The sequence below is a fragment of the Zootoca vivipara genome, chromosome 12 (assembly GCF_965207765.1).
Source record: "Zootoca vivipara chromosome 12, rZooViv2.hap1.1, whole genome shotgun sequence".
Lineage (NCBI taxonomy): Eukaryota > Metazoa > Chordata > Lepidosauria > Squamata > Lacertidae > Zootoca > Zootoca vivipara.
Genome location: NC_142595.1, coordinates 21,465,978 through 21,487,920, shown reverse-complemented (window position 1 = coordinate 21,487,920; position 21,943 = coordinate 21,465,978). Strand labels below are relative to the sequence as shown.

General features: G+C 50.4%; 1 protein-coding gene across 1 annotated transcript in view; it reads left to right on the top strand.

The window, feature by feature from the left end:
- The window catches only part of GPR179 (G protein-coupled receptor 179), a 46,560-nt gene extending 25,119 nt beyond the window's left edge, over nucleotides 1-21,441 (top strand). Inside the window, exons 3-11 of the mRNA XM_088655629.1 lie at nucleotides 109-211; nucleotides 1,075-1,283; nucleotides 2,197-2,265; nucleotides 3,437-3,546; nucleotides 5,198-5,436; nucleotides 7,165-7,303; nucleotides 8,878-8,983; nucleotides 9,945-10,091; nucleotides 11,518-21,441. Coding sequence (XP_088511755.1) covers nucleotides 109-211; nucleotides 1,075-1,283; nucleotides 2,197-2,265; nucleotides 3,437-3,546; nucleotides 5,198-5,436; nucleotides 7,165-7,303; nucleotides 8,878-8,983; nucleotides 9,945-10,091; nucleotides 11,518-17,214 — 6,819 coding nt within the window. The 3' untranslated portion in view covers nucleotides 17,215-21,441. The remainder of the gene's footprint in view (nucleotides 1-108; nucleotides 212-1,074; nucleotides 1,284-2,196; nucleotides 2,266-3,436; nucleotides 3,547-5,197; nucleotides 5,437-7,164; nucleotides 7,304-8,877; nucleotides 8,984-9,944; nucleotides 10,092-11,517) is intronic.
- Nucleotides 21,442-21,943: the final 502 nt, after the last annotated feature.

Genomic DNA, 21,943 nt, shown 5'->3' with positions numbered 1-21,943 from the left:
TTTGCCCCAAAAGGCTGAAGAATTTTCATGACCCCCCCCCTTCTGAAAACTGGTGTGGAAATGTGGAGAGAGAGAGATTAACTCACAATTCTGTATTCCATCTTTCAGTGCATCCCGCAGGAAAACAAGGGTTTTGTTCTTGGAAAATACCTTTGTCTATGCAAACCAGGTTTCTACAGGGCAAGTAGAACTTTCTCGTCATCTAACAACGGTAGGTAGCGGCACTTATATGCCATTTTGTGAACGCTTCTTCTTGCACAAACAGATCATAGCGGGGGAAATGAGATGTGCAGGCAGGGCATTGGAGCACTGGCGGAGGAACAGGGGTGCAGGGGGAGCACACCGCCCCTGGCAACACAATCCCCATCATGGCTGCCCCACGCCCATTGCACCAAAGTCAGCACCAAAACTTTGCATTGTGTTTGGAAACGTACTGGGAGCCAATGTATGTCTTTCAGGACCGGTGTTATATGGTCTTGGCGGCCACTCCCAGTCACCAGTCTGGCTGCCGCATTCCTCTCTTCTCCCAGCCTCTTACGCTGAGAGATCTCCCTTTCCCTGTCTCTCACACAGGGTCCTTCATCTGCATGCAATTCTTACCCAAATACAGTAAGATAAAATAATAATAGACATGATAACAGAATGCAGAGGGAGAGAAAGATAAGAATAAGAACAGAGTAGGAAGAGATAGATAGATGAAGGTGACGGCCAACTATCCATTCGTCAGTTGTGCCAGCAAGTATTCCTCAGAATAGTCCAATGTTCAATCCAGGGTGATAACCATTTATTCCTCGCCCTGCTGATGTTTTCTCAATGATCAGCCCAGGCATCAGATACTCATTACTTTTCCTTCCCGTCCAAGAAGGACGAGAGATTCTCCGCCGCTGTTTTCTGTCCTTATCTCCTAGAAAGACTCCCCCCCCCCCCATTTGCTAGATTTCCAATCTCCACCCCCCACCCGCCCCCGCCGCCAAGTATTGTAGGAGGCATGGTCGCTTTTTCTCCTGGGAGCCTTCCAAACCACTAATTTTTAACACGCTTCCTTTTGCAATTCATTCTCCCTGCCCGCAGGAGAAAGTGCTTCCCGGTACGGAGCAAAGGATTCCGAGAGCCTGCTGGAATGCCTCCCGTGCCACGAAGGATGCAGCACCTGCACAGATGGCACGCCTTGCCTGATCCAGGAAGATTGGTCCTTGCGGGCTGCCGTCTTGGCATTCCAGGCCTTCTGCATGCTGGCTGTTTTCTTCAGCATGCTGGTCTCCTACCACTTCCGGAAGAGCAAGGTAAGGGTAGGGATGGCCAGTGGGAAGAACTAGCTAGATTTGCACTTAAAGAGACAGGAATAGGAGAGGGGCCAAAACATTAGCTGTCTCTGGTTTACTTTGCCACAATAAAACAACAACAACAAACAACAACAACAACAACAACAACAACAACAACGTGGTACCTGTGGTTACAAACTTAATTCGTTCTGGAGGTCCATCTTTAACCTGAAACCATTCTTAACCTGAGGTACCACTTTAGCTAATGGGACCTTCTGCTACCGCCGTGAGATTTCTGTTCTCATCCTGGGGCAAAGTTCTCAACCCAAGGTACTACTTCTGGGTTAGCGGAGTCTGTAACCCGAAGTGTTTCTAACCCGAGGTGTTTGTAACCCGAGGTACCACTGTAATAATAATAATTTGGATGCCACCAATCTGACTGGGTTGCCCCGTGTCAGAGACCAGACTGAGACCAGACAGCTTGGAAGAGGAATGGTAGGAACCTCCCCCTCTTCCTGCACCTGACAAGGATCCTGAAGCTGCCCAGGAACAATGGAGCAGTATAGATTGAGAGACATGGTTTGCAGAGGGACATAGTTCGGAAAGCAACAGCTGGGCAGAGCTGAGTGGGGAACAGCTAGGAGAAGCAGAACAGGGCGAGAGAGAGATAACTGACTCCCCTTTGCTGGAAAGTGTCCAGCCTCTCTCTCCAAAGGCAAGGAGAGCTGATAGGGTTGCTATGCAGAAGGCTCAGTGGTCGGGAGAGCAGGTTGCAAGAAGGGGGAACCGACAGAGACGATGGGGGGGGGAGTAGGAGGGAAGCTTAAATGGGAGCACCTTCACTCCGAGAATGGATGCTTTGTTCTTTTGCTGTGATCAGCAAGATGGGCTCTTTGTCCTGCTCCTCCTTTTACGTTCATCTCTCTTCCCCTAGAGGATTCGAGCTTCGGGAGTCATTCTTCTGGAGATGATACTCTTCGGCTCGCTCCTGCTCTACTTTCCTGTGAGTGTCTGGGTTGGGACACCTAATGGGTTGAGTTTAGGGTTATGCATAGATGTGTCCTCTGTTTCCAGTCATGCATTTTGTTTTGTGGCAATTTATTTATTTTATTTTATTTTATTTATTGTTTATACGAAAATGAGGCTGGGACAGAGTGACCGGCCCAAGGTCTCCCCTTCAGCTTTACGGGCGAGTTGGGATTTAAACCCTGGTTTCCCCTATTGCCCAGCCCAGCCGCTGAGCTGGGTGCCAGGCGCGAGGCCAGCAGGTGCTCCACACTCTAGCCGTCACAATGCCCACGGCATGGCCCAGACCCACTGGCCTCTCTGTCCATGGCTGCGCCAGGTTTACCTCAGCCATGGTTGGCGAGGCTTCAGATTGCCCTCAGGAACTTCCTGCAGCCAATCAGAAGCCGTGCCAGCATCGCCGCACACCCAGAAGTCATGCCAGCATCATGGAAGTCAGTCTCCGCGTGGCGAGACGTCCGCAGAGTTCAGGGATTGACCAAGCAGGCGGCAGGGTCCGTGGGCCAGATTTACAAGCCTGGGGGCCGCATCCGGCCCCCAGGCCTTAGTTTCCCTACCCCTGAACTAGCCAATATCAAAGAGAGCAAGCTGAGTCTGAGAGACTCTGAGCAGGCCTGTGGGTGAATGTTAATTCCACCCTTATTTTCTCAGGTGGGGAGTTCATCGCTATTGATCTGGTCCTCCTAACAGGTGAGGCCTGGAGACAACTGCCTTCACTGCTGCTCCCCTCTCCCTAGAGGGCCTCTTCCTGACCCAATAGGGCCAGTTGTCATGGTCTTGATATTGGGTTCCTGGTTTTTCTAGAGACAATTTTTGGCCCACCAGGAGAGCAGACCAAATGATCCGATTCAATTCTTGCAACTCTCGCAGGAGAGACAGAACATGACACACTTAATCTCAGGGTCACAGGTTCGATTCCCACATGGGGCAAAAAGATTCCTGCATTGCACGGGGGGGTTGGACTAGATGACCCTTGTGGTTCCTCCCAACTCTACAATTCTATGTTTCTACGGATTTCTGGCTAGAGGAGCCCTATGCAAAAAGCCAGTGTCCTTTCGAACGTATGCATGTGGATCAGTGTCGCTTTGTTAAAAGGGTCCTCCTGGTGTACATGCCAATCGCCTTCCCTGGCCTCTCCTTCCATACAGGTGTTTATCCTCTACTTCAAACCGAGCATCTTCCGCTGCATTGTTCTGCGCTGGGTGCGCATGCTGGGTTTTGCCATTGTCTATGGAACCATCACTCTCAAACTGTACAGGTAGGATTATCTTGAAGGACACTGGCCACAACTGGGGTTGTGCCTTTATTTTCCAAAAGAAGGGGTTGCTTTGCAATTATTCACTCAGATCCCAGGGGCTTAAGAAAACAAAGGACCATAAAAATTAGCATTTGGGGCCCAGACCCTTTTAGCCCAGCATATGGACTCTAGTCAGAGAGATCTGAGTAATTCATATAGCTACACAGTGTGTCTTTCTTGGCCTTTATACCACCTCGGCTTCCCCCAAAAGAATTCTGGGAATTGTGATTTGGCAAGAGTGCTGCAAATTCTGATATGGCCCTGGCCTCCACATAGAACTGCACTTTCCAAAGCTCCCTGGTAATTACTATTAAACTAGGGTAATTAAACAAGGGTATAAAAGTGAGTCAGGGCAAATTACATTACCTGCTCAGGCTTGAGCCTGACTTTTCCCTGCCTTTGCAACCCATTTGATGGATATTATATATGAGCCAACAAATTGATTGTAGATTTGGTGGTCTACTTTGCCCTCTCTCCTCATATGGGTTCCCCATCTTTATTTTTATGCCCAAAATGTACATTTACTCGGTTAAACAGGTTCTCATCTCTACCTGCTCCTTTTTAAAAAGTGGATTTTTTTTGTTTTTTTAAATAAAAAAGGGAACATTTTAAACAAGCAACCTCAGGAAGGAGAGGGGGAATCAATCAATTCCCAGACAATCAGTGCTGTATATAACTAGCTTTTGCAACAAACAGGAACGGTAAGCTCAACCCAGAAGAAGATTGCATGTGTGACCAAAAGCTGGCAAGTGTGCTTCCAAAGCAAACTCACCGTTAAAAGTATGTACATCTGGATGCAACCTATGGGTTGTATCCAGTGGCAGCCATACTCAGAGCAGACCTATTGAAAGCAATAGATGGGGGGGGAATGCCCCGGAATGTGTGGGATGACATCTGTTTTGCTGCAGCAGCGTCTAACCTCCCTGCAAACAAACCACAACAAATGCCTATCAAATAATCAACATTGTCTCATTTCCCTGCAAATCAGGATGATTCACTCAATAAGCAGGTTTGCCTGGAAGAGTGATCAATGTCGAAGGTGGTTTGGTTCTGTGAGGGGCAAGGGGTATCGCGAAGCCCCTCCCCTCCTGAGTTCCAGCCCAGCCCAGAGCACGACTGAGAGCAGGGAGAGCTCCAGCTCCAGTGGGGAAACAGGAAGTGGGATCCAAGGCTCTGGCAGGGTAGAAGAGCCAGCGTCCCAGGTGGGACAGGAAGGAGGAAAGAGGGGGGGCAGACCCATCCCCCCAACTCCGGAACTTCGCAGAAAGCGTCGGGGGAAGAGGATGGGGCTCCCCAAGTTGTTATGCTGGCGCAAGACGCGCCAAAAGCCATTCGGAGGTTCTGATGAAAGCTGAAAAGATGTGTCTCTGTAAATAGCTCTACCTTTAGCACTGTAAATACGCAGCACCAATAAAAAGATAAAATGCAGAGCAGTGGAGAGTCGTTACTCTGAAGTAGTCCCATCCGACCACTGTGACAGGTTCCAACAGTGGTTGGCTATGACCACTTCTCCCTTGAGCAACACTGTGTGTGTGTGTGTGTGTGTGTGTGTGTGTGTGTGTATTAGTCACCTTCCTCTCCCTCAGACCACCTCTCCCTTTCTACCCAACAGGGTCTTGAAGGTCTTTCTCTCCCGTACGGCCCAGCGAGTTCCTTACATGTCCAGCGGCCGGGTGCTGAAGATGCTGGCCTTGATTCTGCTCTTGGTGCTTTGGTTCTTAGCAGCCTGGACTGTCGGGATGCTGGAGAACATAGAAAAGAAGATCCCGCTAGTGGTCCGCTCCCAGACCACCAGGGGGCTCCAGTTTTACATCTGTGACCACGACCGCTGGGACTACATGATGGTTGTGGGTGAGGACCCCTAATCTAATCCAATGGCCTGAATTAATTAGCCGCTGGCTTCTCTGCCACATGCAGGCTCCCGCTCTCTTTGGGATGTCCCATAAGGTCTGCCAGGGTTCACTTCCTTCTGTGACAGTAGACCCAAACCAGGAAGCAAGCTGCCGCGATCATGAACGTTTGGCTTGCTTCTGCCAAGTCCCCTTCAGCATCAACAGCCTGGAATCATACACAACCAGTAGACCAGGCATAGGCAAACCCAGCCCTCCAGAGGTTTGGGGACTACAACTCCCACGATCCCTCGCTAACAGTGGTCAGGAATGATGGGAATTGTGGTCCCAAAGCATCTGGAGGGCTGAGTTTGCCTATGCCTGCTGTAGACTGAGCAGCGTTCCAGCCATATAGTGGTGGGGGTGGTTTCATCTTAGGAGTTTCTTTCTTTTCTTCACCCAGTAGAGGCATGCTGTCTCTCTCTAATGTGACACGGGTGGCGCTGTGGTCTAAACCATGAAGCCTCTTGGGCTTGCCGATCAGAAGGTTGGTGGTTCGAATCCCCATGACAGGGTGAGCTCCTGTTGCTTCTGTCCCAGCTCCTGCCAATCTAGCAGTTCAAAAGCATGCCAGTGCAAGTAAATAAATAGGTACCGCTGTGGCGGGAAGGTAAACAATGTTTCCGTGTGCTCTGCTTTCCGTCACGGTGTTCCATTGCGCCAGAAGCGGTTTAGTCATGCTGGGCAAATGACCCAGATAGCTTTCTGAGGACAAACGCCGGCTCCCTCAGCCTGAAAGCGAGATGAGGGCTGCAACCCCATAGTCACCTTTGACTGGACTTAACCATCCAGGGGTCCTTTACCTTTATATTTTTTTGCTGTCTCTCTAGCAAGGTTGGCATCTGTCCCTCAATGGATTTTAGCATCAGTGATCAATTGCACATGGATGTGACAGGTCTTTGTGGATCAATTGTGAAAGCCAGGGCATTTATATCAGCTGACATCACCTTAAAAAGATCTCTCTTCCTCACCCCACCCTCAATGCTGTCTCGATTGCCCCATATTTATTTTCTCCTCTCCATGATCCTAACCCCACTCTTTCCCTGCCCCAGATCCCATTTCCATCTGATTCTAACCCAGTCCCTGCCCCCCCTCACTACCAGCCACACACCATCAGCTTCTCCCCCCAAAAACTGTCACCCCCAAAACCTCCCAAGAAATCACACATGCACAATAGATGGAATCAATTTCACATTTGGTTGTCCAGCTGAGTGGATGTGCAGCAGGGCTAAGGAATGCAATGCGCTCCAGATACAGTTGTACTACAACTCCCATCAGCCCCTGTCAGCATGGTCCATGCCCAGTGATGATGGGAGTTGTAGTCCAACAACAACTGGAGAGCCACAGGTTCCCCACCTCTGATGTGCAGGCATGTGTGGGGTCACGGACGGTGAGGAAACAGCAGAACCGACCCATCCTTATTTTGAGCGGGTCTTGCCCAGGCTACATTTTAAGAGGCTGGTGAAAGGCTCTGGCACCTGAAGCGCTTATACGCCACATGGTGCACCTTGGGAGTCAGGTACCTCTGGGCATGCACAAAGTGCTCACTGCTGAACAGTGAGTCACCGCTGTCTGCGGGGGGGGGGGAGAGAGTAACCACGGGGGAGGGACAGAAGAGGCACGTGCCAAAAACCGTACTGCATGGAGAATGGCTCATTTTGCCTCCTCTTCCCTATCTCTTGCTGTGCAGCCGAGATGCTGTTCCTGTTCTGGGGAAGTTTTCTCTGCTATGCCACTCGGACGGTCCCTTCTGCTTTCCACGAGCCTCGCTACATGGGCATCGCCCTCCACAACGAGCTGATAACTTCTGCTGCCTTTCATGTCGTCAGGTGAGAACAGATCATAGAAGCAACTGGAAGGGATGCTGAGCAGATCCACATCCTAAGTTTAAAGCACATTCGGTGCACGTGGGCTTGCCCTCCAAGTAATTGTGGGAACTGTAGTTCTTCCCCCAGAGAGCTACTAGAGTTACTTAGCAAACTAGAGTTCCCAGGATTCTTTGCAGCAGAGGGTTTGCATGTACTTTGAATAGGCACTGAACATGCTCTAAATGCATGGTGTAGAAAATAATCTGCTGCAACCCCCCCCCCCCACTGCCCTGCTCAGGCCGGATTTGCAATGCAAATGCAGCAACCCAGATCAAGTGGACTGTTTAGACCCTGCTGCAGCACCTCCAGTGACGGAGAGCCTACCAGTTCCTGAAGCACCTGATTTCTACGGTCAAACTGTTAGGAACTTTCTCATGTTTGCCCCAAATCTACTCTGTCCCCACTGGTTGTACAAATTGCTATAGTGGTGGGACCCAGAGAAGTTCTGCTTTGAGAGGCAGAGACAGGCATGGGCTTGGTGTAGTGTAAGTGCTTTGAGCATGAGCTGAGAGCCAGGAAGTCCCTGGTTCAAAGCTTGCCTCTGCCAGGAGATTGGAAGGTGGCCACTGGGCAAGGCAATCTCCTCTTAGCCCCAGCACACGACACCTGCAATGAGATTGATAGTGACCTCAATGCCTCAAGGATGGCCTCTCCCCATTTGAACCAACCCAGACCCTGCAGTCGTTCTCCCTGTGCACCTTCCATGGCAGTGCTGGAGGAGGGTAGCGACAAAAGAACAGGGCCTTTCCCTTGGTGGCTCCCTACTCGTGGAATACTTTCCCCTAGGGCGCTTCCTATCTTTCTTTTGGTGACAGGCAAAAACTTTCCCTATTATCTGGGCTGTTAGCCATTAATTTGAAAGGTTTCGAGTACTGTACTCATGGCCTCTTTTAGTGGGGCAGGATCTAGAAGACCTGCCTTTGATTTGCAGAGGTGTGTGTGTGTGTTTAAAAAAGGTTTTTCTTGGTTGCGTTTGTTGTAACTGGCTAAAGTGTCTGTATTGTGCTTGAGTTACTTTTGTGATGAAAGCAGCTGAACGATGACAGCCTACCTTTCAGAATTGTGTTAAGTACTACAGAAGATACAGTTGTACCTTGGAAGTCGAACGGAATCCGTTCCAGAAGTCCGTTCGACTTCCAAAACGTTCGGAAACCAAAGCACGGTTTCTGATTGACTGCAGGAAGCTCCTAAAGCCATTCGGAAGCCGCGTTGGACGTTCAGGTTCCAAAAAATGTTTGCAAACCGGAACAATTCACTTCTGGGTTTGCGGTGTTCAGGAGCCAAAACGTTTGACTTGCAAGGCGTTTAGGATCCAAGGTACGACAGCAATGCATGCAAAGTGCTGAGCGAAAGTAGAAAGCGCTAAAAGATTGTCAAGGCTGGAGAGGATTCCAAAATTCAACTGAACACTGCTTTCTGTGTGTGTGTTATAAATGAGCCTGCCATCATTCTATGAAAGACTGTATCACAGTTTAATTTTCCTATCCACCTTTTTCCTCTAATGCACTGCCCACTCCATTTACTTTTGGCTTCAGGTTTTTCATGGTTCCTTCCTTGCACCCCGACTGGACACTTCTGCTGTTTTTTATTCATACACATGTCACCACCACCATGACGCTTGCACTTCTTTTCATCCCAAAGGTATGGAAATTCCAGAATTCGTTACAAAACTGTGTAGAGGCAGCATGCCTCTGAATACTAGCTGTTGGGGACAGACAAGGAGGAGTAAGAACACAAGAGCCCATGCTCTTAGTCCAGCATCCGCTTCTCACAATGGCCACCAAACAGCCATGAACTTCCTGCCCCGCATGTGAACCTATAGAGCTGGCTGATTAAGGAAACAGGACATCACGTTAGAAGGGGCACGATAAAAGTTTATTGTACTGAAAACATGCACTGGTGATCTCTATGGTCCCAGGCAGAGGGACCTTTCGACTCACCCAGGCCTTTGGGGGACGGATGGACGGACTTGTGTTTCCACTGCCTGGGTCTCTCAGCTTTAAGTTTTAAACTGTGCTTTCGTTTCATTCCAGGGTTTTTAGAAAATAATTTTGTTGGCCTTTTTATTGCTTCATTGAACCATATAATTTTAGCGTCGGAAGGGGCCCTTAGGATCATCTAGCCCAGGCATAGGCAAACTCGGCCCTCCAGATGTTTTTGGCCTACAACTCCCATCATCCCTAGCTAACAGGGCCAATGGTCAGGGGTGATGGGAGTTGTAGTCCCAAAACATCTGGAGGGCCGAGTTTGCCTATGCCTGACCTAGCCCAAATGCAGGAAGATGCAGTTGTCCCGAACAGGGACCAACCTTGGCATTATCGACACCACGCTCTTAAGACGACTGAGCTATCCAAGGCACCCAGAGAACTCCTGTTATAAGACAGCTCTGTAAACATAGTTAGTAAATGAGCCGGGGGGGGGGGGGGGAGAGAGTATAGTGCAGGTACAGCCTTAAGATGCAGGCAGGTGGCCCTAAGTCTAGAAAGAGAGCCATTTCCCCCTTTTTGGGAAGCGGCAAGCTAGAAATGGGAAGATTGGCAGTGTACTGCTGAAGGAGATTCAGCAACCCATGTCTCTCTCTCTCCCCCCCCCCCCCCAACAGTTCCTGCATGCAGGATCGCCCTTGCGGGAGGAAATTGCTGCCGAGGTGTATGAGGACGAGCTGGACCTGAGGCGATCGGGCTCCTACCTGAACAGCAGCATCACGTCAGCCTGGAGCGAGCACAGCCTCGACCCCGATGACATTCGGGTGGGTGGAACACTCAGGACCTTCTTTTGACGCTAGCTATGCCAGAAACTGTGCAGAGTAAGAGTTGCCTTTTGCAGTCTTTCTCCTGAAGCAAACCAAATCCATACCACACAACCCGAAAGTCAAGGAAAGGTGGGGTGGAGGTCAATATTTCCATGCGATCTAGCTGCCTTTCTTCTCAACCTAGGGTTTTGGTTGTGGGGAACAAATTGGGGGCGGCGGTGGTGGTGGTGGTAAAGCACTGACTTGGTGCACATGTACGGCAGACAAATAGACATTTTTTTGTGCATGTGCACATTTCTGGGCACAATTCAAAGTGTTGGTGCTGACCTTTAAAGCCCTAAACAGCCTCGGCCCATTATACCTGAAGGAGCGTCTCCACCCCCATCATTCAGCCTGGACACCGAGAAGTGAGGTTACAGGGAACCAGGCGGAGGGCCTTCTTGGTAGTGGCGCCCGCCCTGTGGAACACCCTCCCATCAGATGCCAATCAACTCTCTGACTTTTAGAAGATATCTGAAGGCAGCCCTGTTTAGGGAAGTTTTTAATGACTGATGCATTTTTAATATTTTGTTGGAAGCTGCCCGGAGTGGCTGGGGAAACCCAGCCAGATGGGCGGGGTATAAATAATAAATTATTATTATTATATTATTATTATTTGCGCACTGATAACGTCCCATCCGTGCCATCCATCCCTTACCACTCCATTCATGTTCACGTATGAATGGATGTGCATTCACACAAACATTCAGTGCCTGGGAATGGGGCAGGCAAGCCTGAGATGCTTACCTTCCTTTCCTTGCTATGGGTCAACTGTACGTGTCAAGGCCACATGTGAGAACTGAAAATCTCACTGTGGTCTGTCCCACCCAGCTAAAGGCTTCTGCCTCCTTTCCCATGCCACAACTGGCCCCTGGTAGAACGAAACGCCAGCATGGCCCTTAATACTAGCTACTTCCGGTCAGTGCTTTTGGTTTCAAGGGGGGCACTCAAGAGTACGCCGTACCGGAACCTCTTTTTTGTGGTTAAAAGTGTGGCACTTACTGTAGTGACTTCATGGTGAGTCCCAGCACCTATTTTTCTAGAGAAAAGCACTGCTTCCGGTGATACTAAGCATAGGGGGCCTGGGACCCTCCAGATGCCATTGGACTCCCAATGCCCATCAGCCACAGCCAGGGATGATGGGAGTCGTAATCCAGCAAAACCCGGAGGGTTCGCAGGTTCTGATCAAGGAACAGAAGGCCTTGCATTTATAAAACCCCACTGTGTTGTCGTTGAGCCCATACGATGACACAACTGTTGCCATTAGGCTTTTGACTGAATAAGGGTTTTCTTTTTGTCTCCCCTCTTCCCCCTTCCTTTTGTGTCTGTGTCCCCCCGCTTCACCGCAACCGCCACCCCCCTCCCCGCTACACATAACATGTAGGATGAACTGAAAAAGCTTTACACGCAACTTGAGGTTCACAAGACCAAGAAGATGACGGCCAACAACCCTCATCTTCAGAAGAAGAGAAGTTCCAAGCGGGGCCTGGGCCGCTCCCTCATGAGGCGCATCACCGAGATCCCCGAGTCGATGTCCCGGCAGCACAGCAAAGAGGAGAGAGACGGGTCTGTGGGGGGAGGGAGCCGCTCCGGGTCCTGCAAGCGCAGGCCCTTGGATTCCGGCAGCTCGAGCATGAAACTGAAAGAGGACTCCTCTTCCAGACACAAGGCGGCCTCCTCGCTGAAGAAGTCCCACAGCACTTACGAGCACGTGAGGGATGCCAAGGAGAACAGCTTACCAGCCAGGCACGACAGTTGCAAAGAAGCTCCTTTGCTCGACTCGCTGATGAGGAAAAAGCTAGCCAAGAAAGCCTCGGAGAGGTCCAACAGCGACTCTCTCGACGACTCGGCCCCTCTGGTCTACAAGTCGGCCAGCGCTCACAACCTGACGGCGGATAAGAAGCCTCTGCACCCCAGGCCTTCCCCTCTGCAGAAATCCCTCAGTGTCGTCACCAGCGCCAAAGAGAAAGCCTTGCTCCTCACCAGCAGGGCCTACTTGGAAGACAGCGGCAAGCTAGCCCAAGACAAAGGGAGCAGAGCAGCTGTGGAAAGTGACTCTGCAATGGAAAGTGACGTCTCCGGGCACACAGAGGTTACTGATCTGGCCTCAGAGGTGGCAATGAAACAGCTCCAGAGGGACGATACCTCAGAGGGAACTGTGAGCTCCCTCATGGAAGACAGCAGCTCCGGCAGAGAAGCTGTGACAGCCCCCTTGACGCCCTTGGAAAGTAGATCCCAGAAGCATGTCACGTACGCGTCCGTCAGAAGCATCAGCGTCAACACCTCTGATTTGCTTGGGAAGAGGCACCCGATCAGCAAGAAGACACCCCCTGAACCACCTGTAAGGCAGCAAAGTTTGGTTCACAGCCTCAAAAGAAAAGATTCTGCTCCTCAGGATGGCCTGGACCAAATGCATCCTTCCTCTGAGCCCTGCCCAAGTGATCTCAAAGACGGACCCATGCTGGCAAACATATGTCCATGGGAAACAGAGGCGCCTCTGGCAAAGGCTGAGGCAGAAAGGACTAGGCAGGCTGAAGGTGCCGTTCCATTTTCTTCCCCGGTGGCACTAAACAGGCTGGCCTCCATGGCTGCAGAAGTCTGCCCTTGGGAAGTCATGGAAGTGCCCGTCCCGAGCAAAAAGGACCCTGAGACAAGCGAGTCAGACAGCCAGAAGAGTTCTCCTGAGAAACAGCCCCAAACATCCATTTCCAAGAGCTCCATGAAAGGCTTAGGCATGGCCATCAAAGCGTTCAACCGGTCAAGGATAAAGACAAGCATAAGGGCAAGGAAGGATGCCGAAGAAAGCCAGAAGAAAAATGAGAAGGATGCCAACGGAAAGAGCGAGAAGCCCAAGTTGGCAGGGACAGCCTCAGTGTCTGCCGGAGGAGGGTCACCAAGGCAACAGGTGATTGCAGAGACCAGGACAAAGGTAGTCAGCAAGCAAGCAACCATCTGTCCTTGGGACGAGGAGGAGGAGGAAGAGGCCCTTCCGAGCACTAAGAATAGTCCAAACAAAGCGCTGGAGGTCTGTCCTTGGGAGGTCAGCCAAGGTAGCCTCGTGCAGGGCAAAGAGAGCAGCACAGAAGCAATAGGTTCCCAAGGTGCTGGAGAGATACACCCTAGCAGGCTGGAAAGAAGCAAGAGCCAACGGGAATCTGTGTGCCCCTGGGAGAGTGTGGAGGAGGATCAAAAGCCAGAGGGCAAAACTGCTACCACTCCCTCTCTAGTGGTTTCCAAGGCCAACAGCAAAAAGGCAGATGGGGGTCCTTGGGCAGTGGCTGAGATCCCAGCCAGCACGAAAGCCGACCAACCATTCTGGGGGACCAGCAGTGCCTTGACAGAGGACAAGGCAGTAATAGAGGACAGAGGGAAGCCTTCTGATGAGCCCAAGAAAGGAACATCTTTGAGAGAGGCTCTTCCAAGTGAACCCCAAGAGAAGGCGAGTGGCCAGACTGATTCCAGAGGTATCAAGGAGCCCTCTCCGGGAACAGAGATTGAGAAGACCCTGGACCTGTCCAAGGGAGACCAAAAGAAACCTGAGAGCGTTGAGAGCAGGAGGTCACAGGTTAGTCCTTGGGAATCCGAGGAGGTCGGCATCAGTGTTAAAACACAGATCTGCCCTTGGGAAATGGAAGAACTTCCATCACAGATAAAGACATCTCGGGAGGACAACGAAGGATCCTCCAAAGAGACAAAGAGCACCACCCTGCTAAGGCCAGCAGCAGGGAAAGAAGCCAGCCGCCAAGAAGACTCTGTTTGCCCCTGGGAGCCCATAGAATTGCCAGGGGGGAAAGATGCTCAATGTGGAGCAACTCTGAGGAAATCTGACAGCGGTGCAAACGTCAAAGCGGCAATATGCCCTTGGGAGATGAGCGATGCAGCATCGGAGGAAGTGTGTGGAGTTTCAGGAGAAGGCGCCAAAGGGGCTGAAGGCAAAAAGATCAAAAGTCCGCTGTCCAAGAACAGGAAACTGGGGAGAGACAGCAGCCCTCAAGGCGCTGTTTGCCCTTGGGAGGACGCAGGTGCTGAAGGCTCTTCTGCAAAACCTGCCACCCAAACACAAGGACCACCCAAAGCAGCTCTGAAGACATCAAGCAGTGGGGAGGGTAAAAAACCGGAGGTCTGCCCTTGGGAAACTGAGGCCGCCGCAGTGTGTCCCTGGGAAGCAGCTGCACCTCCGTTAGAAAAAGGACCAAACTGGGCTGAAGGAGAACCTTCAAATGGTATTATATTGCAAGCACCATATCCCTTTAAAACACCTGAGGACAACATACAGCGCGGCTCTGTCTGTCCTTGGGAGGACGTGGAATTGGAGGATGCTTTGCTAAAGCCCTGTGCAAAAGCCTTAGACCCAAGTAATGTCAGCTCAAAGAAGTCAGACAGCTTCCAGAGCAAAAAGGCAGAGATTGCTCCCTGGGAAGCACAAGAGGCAGAAGCAGGTATTAGAACAGCAAGCACAGTCTCCAAAAAGGAGAAAACAGGACCTAGAGATGCAGCACCAGAGAAAGGAAGCAGCGGGAATAGAGAGCCAGTCTGCCCGTGGGAGAGCACAGGTAGGGAAGTTTCACTTGCCCAACCTAAGCTCAAGAGCCTGGATCTGTCCAAAGGCAGCTCGAAACTGGACCGTGTGGAAAGCCAAAAGGCAGAAATTTGTCCGTGGGAAACTGCAAGCGCTGATGTTGGTGCTAAAGCAGAAATTTGCCCCTGGGAAGTGCCTGCAGCTCAATCAGAAAGAAGGTCCTCAAAGCAAGATGCCAATGGGGCAGCCAAGAAGGTTGGAGACGCCATGTCTAAACCGCTGGAGAAGGCAAGCAGTCCACGAGAATCTGTCTGTCCTTGGGAGACCGTGGACACCGATGACCAGTCAACCAGGCCCAGTGCTAAAAGTCCGGGCCCATCTAAAGCCGGCTCTAAAAAATCCATTAGCGTTGAAAGCCTTAAGGTGGAGGTGTGTCCCTGGGAAAGTCAGGAAGCAGAAGCCAGCCCTAAGGCAGATGTGTGCCCATGGGAGATGCCTTCAAGTCCGGTAGACAAGAGACCATCGCCAGAGGGTGCTGGGGTTCGTGAGAGCCAGAGGGCTGCCCCACTGAACCAAGCAGGTGCTTCTAAAACAACAGAGAAGGTGAGAAGCGCTCGAGAGCCTGCCTGTCCCTGGGACAGCGCAGAAGCACCCAGTGAACTCTCTGCTCAACCTGAAGGGTCCAAAATCCCTTCCAAGAAATCAGACAGCGTTGAGAGCTTAAAAGCAGAGGTCTGTCCTTGGGAAGTAGCTGAAGGAAGTGTGGTGAGGAAGGAGGAGGAGGGTGGGGTCGCCAAAGGGAAAGATGGCAGCAGGAGCCCTTCCCCACGGGTTTTATGGAAGCCAATGGAGGAGCTAAGTAGCTCGCGAGAGGACATCTGTCCATGGGAGAGCATGGAGCTTGATGAACCTTCAGGAAGGTCTGGAGGCCAAAGCCCAGCCCTATCCAAAGCTGGATCAAGGAAATCAGACAGCGCTGAAAGTCTACAGGCGGAGGTTTGTCCATGGGAGACGGCAGAAGAGGAAGCAAGCAGCACGATGGATATCTGCCCATGGTCTGTAGCCACAGCCCCATTTGAAAAAGGGAAGGGAAGGGGGAGGCCACTTGAGACTTCCCAGGGGAAGAAAGGCAAGGCACAAAGAAGTCCAGACTCAAAGAAAGCTGGAGGAGAAACATTGAAGAAGATAGAGAAGTCAAAAAGCCACCAGGAGTATGGTGCCACCCGGGAGAGTATGGACTTTGAGAAACCACCTGCCAAAAGCACCCGAAGTCTAGATCTGTTGCAGGTCAGGACAGAAGAAACCAGCCCTCGAGAATCCATCTGTCCTTGGGAGAGTGTGGAACTGTCCAGCAGCAAAAGTCCAGACCTGTCCCGAGCTAGCTCAAATAATTCAAGCAGCGCCGAAAGCTTGAGGGCAGAGGTGTGTCCTTGGGAAGTTGAGGACGAGGAATCTAGTGGCAAGACTGAGATGTTCCCCGTGAAAACAACGCCAGCGCCAATCGCTGGAGAGGCATCAATGCAAGATGCAAAGGGAGCGTCAAAGGTCAAAGCCCCTACTACTCCAGGTTTGAAGACAGCCGGGGGAGAAATTGCCTCTAAGAAGATAGAGAAGACTCATAGCCATCAAGGGTTTTCTTACCCTCAGAAAACTGGCGACGAATTCTCAGTGAAAGGGAGTAAGAGCCTAGATCTGTCCAAGGTTGGCTCCATGAAATCAGAGAGTGTGGAAAGTCTAAAAGCTGAGGTTTGCCCATGGGAGACCCAGGATTTTGGATCTCCTGCCCATGTTGAAGTGTGCCCATGGGACCTGGCTGGGGCGCTGCTCGAGAAAGAGACATTGAGTAAGGATGTGGGTGCCGTTTCAAAGGGGGGTATGACAGCAGGTTCAAAAGGCCCCGAAAAATCACCAAAACCTCTGGAAAAAGGGACAAGCTTTCGAGAAAACATCTGTCCATGGGAGAGCACGGACGCTGCGGAAATCTCGATCGCAAGCGCTCCTGCCACCGCTGCCTCCAAGAAGCCCGGCAGCACTGAAAGCAGGAAGGCGGAAGTCTGCCCTTGGGAAACAGATCAGCCGGAAGCATCCGCTAAAGAAGACGTTTGTCCGTGGGAAGCAGGAACGCTGTTGCCTACCGAGAATGAAAGACACACGACACACTCTGGTGGGACGGAGAAGGCAACAGCCAGCATGAAGAGCTCCCAGAGCAAAGAGGCTGACCTGGCTGGACACAAGCCTTTGTGTCGCAGTCTTCCGCCCCAAGGTCTAAGCAAAGGCAGCAGCAGCCCACTTGTGGGTACACCAGCGAGAAGCCAAGGTGACCGCCCTGTGGCTGATGTCTGCCCTTGGGAAGCGGAGGGGGACTCCGTATCAACCGGGGGAGAGACTGCTGAAATCAGCAAAAGCTTCTCTGAGGTGTGTCCCTGGGATGATCCGAGCCCTGCTGCTGCTGCCGCCGCCACTTCAGTGAACAGCAAAGCAGGGGAGAAGCCTCGGGCGGGCGAGGCGGAGGGTCCCCCCAGCAAAGCCAAATCAGACATCTGTCCCTGGGACTGTGACTGAACCGAGAACTCGCTTAGAGAGAGAAATCTTCTTGAGAAAGGACTGCCCGTGCAGCGCGCAAAAGGGCTCAAGTCAGCCGGCTGCCTGGATTTAAAAACAAAAGACTCCTCTACCAGCTCTGGCGATGCTGCTGACATTTGATAAGGGAATTGCACTCTGCTTGGGCATGACCAGGCTGGCGGACTGCTGTTCGTTAAGAGAAAAGTTGTACCTTCCTGCCTTCATTTGCAGAAAACCCAAGCTAGCTGCTAAAGTCTGCACGTTCCATTCTGTGTGTGTAGCGTGTAGAACCCAGCCTTGCCTTGACGTCCCCCCAGGTGTTTCCAGACCATCCACTCCTGATGTCTGCAAACAATAACACCTGGATAACATGCTCACATTAAATAAGTAAATTAATGAGAGGGGCTTTTGAGCAAGCTTCAACAACATCAAATCACAAGGGAACTGGGAACTATTCGACAGAGAGACTTGCATAAATTACATAGGTTTCTTTCCTGGGTTTTCTTTTACAACTTTGATCTGAACTAGGTGGTTTAACGGGTTGGGAACAAGAACAAATGTAGTTCATTGTGGCTGATGAAGGACTGGGTAATGAATCCCGAAAGTGTTGCTTATTGTTTCAAGTAATGAGCGCACCTTCTGTATCCCCTTTGCAAGGGGATAATTCTGCTCAGGATAACCTTCCCATTTTATTCCAAACCTCATACCTGCTCTTCTCTATTTATCGCAGTAGTGGGGAACCTTTGGCCCTTCAGGTTGCTGTTAGACTACAACTCCCATCATCCCTCATCATTAGCCATGATGGTTGGGGCTGATGGGAGTTGTAGCCAAGCGACACCTGGAGGGGCCACAGGTTCCCAACTGCTGATTTTTCAGAATTGGGGCCAGCCCTATCCTTTGGTAAAATAAGGCAGCTGCCTCATGTTGGGCATCATGAAAGCGCAACCAAAAGTTTATTCTTTGCTATGATTGCATTTGCTGCAGAGAGAGAAGAGGCACTCGTGGTAGTTTCTGTCTCAGGTGCCAAAATAACTTGGCTCAACTTGGGTACTATACTATGCACCTTGATTTGGGGTGGGGTGGGGTCCAACATTTGCTGCTCCAGCTCAGGCAGCAAAGCTTCTCAAGTTGGATCTGCTCCCAGACCCGCATGAGGTTAACGTTTTGTTTTTTAATGCCTCCAAAGGTACCTGAATGTTAACTTTTGGTTACCAGTCGCTCCGCAAGTCATCCCTTTGTCCCACGCCCAGGTGTTTTCACATATCTTTTGGGAGGATGCGTCATGAGCAGTTTTAATAATTGGCTGACACAAAGGAAGCCTTAATGTTTGCCTGAAGTACAGTGGTGCCTCGCTTAACGAATGCCCTGCTTAATGAAATTTCCGCTTAACGAAAGGTTTTTTCTAGCGGAGGTTGCCTCGCTAGACGAATTCATTTTACAAAAAAATTGTCTAGCGAATCGCGGTTTCCCATAGGAATGCATTGAAATTCAATTAATGCGTTCCTATGGGCAAAAATTTTTTTCAATGCATTCCTATGGGATTCGCTAGACGAATTTTTCGGTATAAGAAAAGACCCGTGGAACAAATTAAATTCGTCTAGCGAGGCACCACTGTAGTGAATCTCAGAATTTTCCCAGGGATTAAGCCTGGGACTTTCCAGCCCTGCTGGATTCGACAAAAACCCCATCTACCAGCGCAGCATCCTATTCTCACAGTGGCCAACCAGGTGCCTATCTAGTGGAAGCCTGGAAACATGCTGCCTTTTCCTGCTCCGGGTTCAGGCGAGTCTTTCTGTTTGGCAGGATCAACCGAGTGTGCACAGTGAAGCACACGCAAGACTCCCCTGCAACTGCCTATTGCAGAGGAGTGGCAGCTAAGCTGTAACTCCTACAAAGTTCGTTCATTGTTACTTGGCTACCGAAGTTCATTGTTACTTGGCTAACCCTTCCTGCCTGCCTCTGCTGACCCTTAGTGTTTGTATAACAGCAGTCTTTTGCCCTTTCTTCTTAAATTGTGTGCCAGACTCTGACCTGCTTATTCCTCCCCCGCCCCCAATGAAACTCAGGAAGTAGCTTTAGGTTCAATACTAGGATGAGCTAATCAGCCCTATGGCAGTCAGTAGGCTTTCACCTTGTCCTTTGGGGCATGCATGGTGGCATGGACAAAAATGACCCAATGCAAGAGTAACTGGAGGAAGAAAAAAATATCTCGGTGTGGCAACACATGCTGCATAAAGCAGCCTCCATATGGTGGCTGTAGCTCGGCAATTGAGCCCTCGATTTAAGGACAAAGTATCTCTAGGTTGGACGGAGAAGGACCCCTGCCTGAAAGACAGAGAGACACAGCCAGAATAAAATCCTCTAGGAATATCAAAGAATATCCTCTATGTTCCTTAATGAGTCTCTGGTCTGACTGCCTTAGTTAGAAGCAAGCAAACCCAACACAGTGACTGACACCGAGATGGAACATGCAGTGTCCCTCCAAAAGTGGGTAACTCTGCTGTCTCTGCAATTGTGACGGGATCACTCAACCACACTCGAGAGACAGCAGAATTACACCAAAGAGACCAAGTGGGAAAGAGGCATGGCCAGAGTAGTGAATCACTGAAACACAACGGGCAGGCGGCCTCCCCTGAGGACGAACACCTTGGGCTCAAAGGAGCCTTTTGTTTATTTCTCATGGCACACTGCCGCCATCCTTTTTGGAACGGCCAACCTGGAGAGCTTGCAGTGCAATTTTCTTTGGGGGTCCCTCTCTATTCCCAGTCCCTTTGCCCTGCAAGGCATGGCTGCTCTTATCCCCGCTCTACAAAACTTCACTGGGCACAAGTCCCCCCTTTCTGGTCCAGAGCCAACTGGGTTTACTGGCCCAGTACATGGGAGCGCGCAACAGGAACGGAGGCATCTCAGCCCAACATGGCAGCCCTATGGGGATAGCCTATTCAAACTCAGCATCCCAGGAAGCATTGCCTGCGGGAGCTTCCATCCAAGCTGCCATTGTGCATAAGAAAACATGTTGCCAGGACTGGATTTCTGGTAGTGTATAGTGTACAAAAGTGTAGGGAGTGAATAGGTTCAACTGGCCTGGCTTGACCCACTGGCAACCTAGTGAGGATCAAGGGGCTGAGAGATGGATTCCTGCACACATCTAAAGACCAAACCATTTAACATGAACGCTCCATCCAGATCTCCTCCTTGCCATCGCTGCTTAATTTAGGAATGGGGAACCTCAGGCCCAGGGACCAGATGTCCTCCAGGCTGCCCCCCAGGCCACACCATTACCCATGCTGCTCCGTGCCCCCCTCAAGTGCTTTTGCCTGGCTGCAGTGTGACCTTGAATTGTGACCATGCTTCTTGCTTGCTTGGATGTAGGATAGACAAGACGCGCATGAGTGTGCAGAAACCTGACTTGTGTGTGGCTGGAATGCAGCCTACTATACAATGGTAAGAGTCACATCACTTACTCTACCTCCTTTTGCACCTAGCCTCGCCTACTTTCACACCACTTGCATGCATGCAACAGCCTCCCCATCCACCCCACCCCCAGCTGCCCATGAAGGGTTTGTGACCCTCCAGCTAAAAAAAAAGATTCCCCACTCCTGGCTTCACTTACTGAGAATCAGGAGAGGAATTCAGGGGGAAAGGATCACTTTAGTCCCCTCTCCTCCCCATGCAAAGAAACTGCAAGCAGCACACAAACACACATTTTCTGCTTTACAATAAAGCAGGGATCCGGTATTTACTTTATGGGTCCCACTTCCCCCCCTGTGAGCTGTGTCTTGTTGCACTTTTAGGAAGTACCGCTAATGTAGTGTGTGAGGTCGCCCCTGTCTGTCTCAGCACTGAATATCAAACGAGGTCATCTAATTCTGTAATAAATGTAAATACATAAATAAAAGACTTATCTCTATATTGATAGGATGTGTGTGGCTGATTCTTTGGATTTAAATCAGGGGTGGATTTTTTATTATTATTATTTTGTAACACTGACCTTGTTTTCACAATGATCTGTGCAGAAGGAATCAGGTGCTTATTGTTACTCCAGCGAATTGTGGCTGTAGTATTTTTTAAGGCACATTTTTTAAAAACCACAACAACTTATTTTAGCACTGACTACATGTATAGCCTTGCTTATAAACCCCAATTTAAGAAAACAAGTCTGATATCAAGCCCACATATAAGAAGAGGATCCAGAATGAGGCCGTGTGCCCTCTCTCTGTGTGCATGTGTCAGGGAAGGGGGTAGCCTTGCCGACACTGCCACTTTGGTAAGGACCCATGTTCATGCCTGCTGAAACTGACCAAGGAACAATCAGCAGAAACTCCCTGTATGTTTCTTGTAGGTAGAATATTCATATATGGAGAGAACAGGGGAATTCTATTTAAGCCATTATAAGAATGCAGTGCTGTGTGTTTGGAAAATGCAATGTTCCCAAATCAACAGGCTTTCTTTGTTAGGAACAAGGCTGGATTCCATGCAGCTAATGTACTGTTTGGTAAATGGATAGAGAGGCCCTCGCTTTAAAACCAGCTAACTCTAGGCTTATTCTGAAAGCCCAGAGATCAGTTCTATCTTCTCCAACCCAAGAAATAGCTGCATGCCTCTGAACATGTGCAGAAGGCTCTTAGCCAGCTTCAACCCATCTGGCATTAGGGAGCACAGCCTTCTATAACAGAACTGTTGGTTCCTGAAAGCCTTGAGGAACAGTAATTGGGCTGTTTTTCTTTTT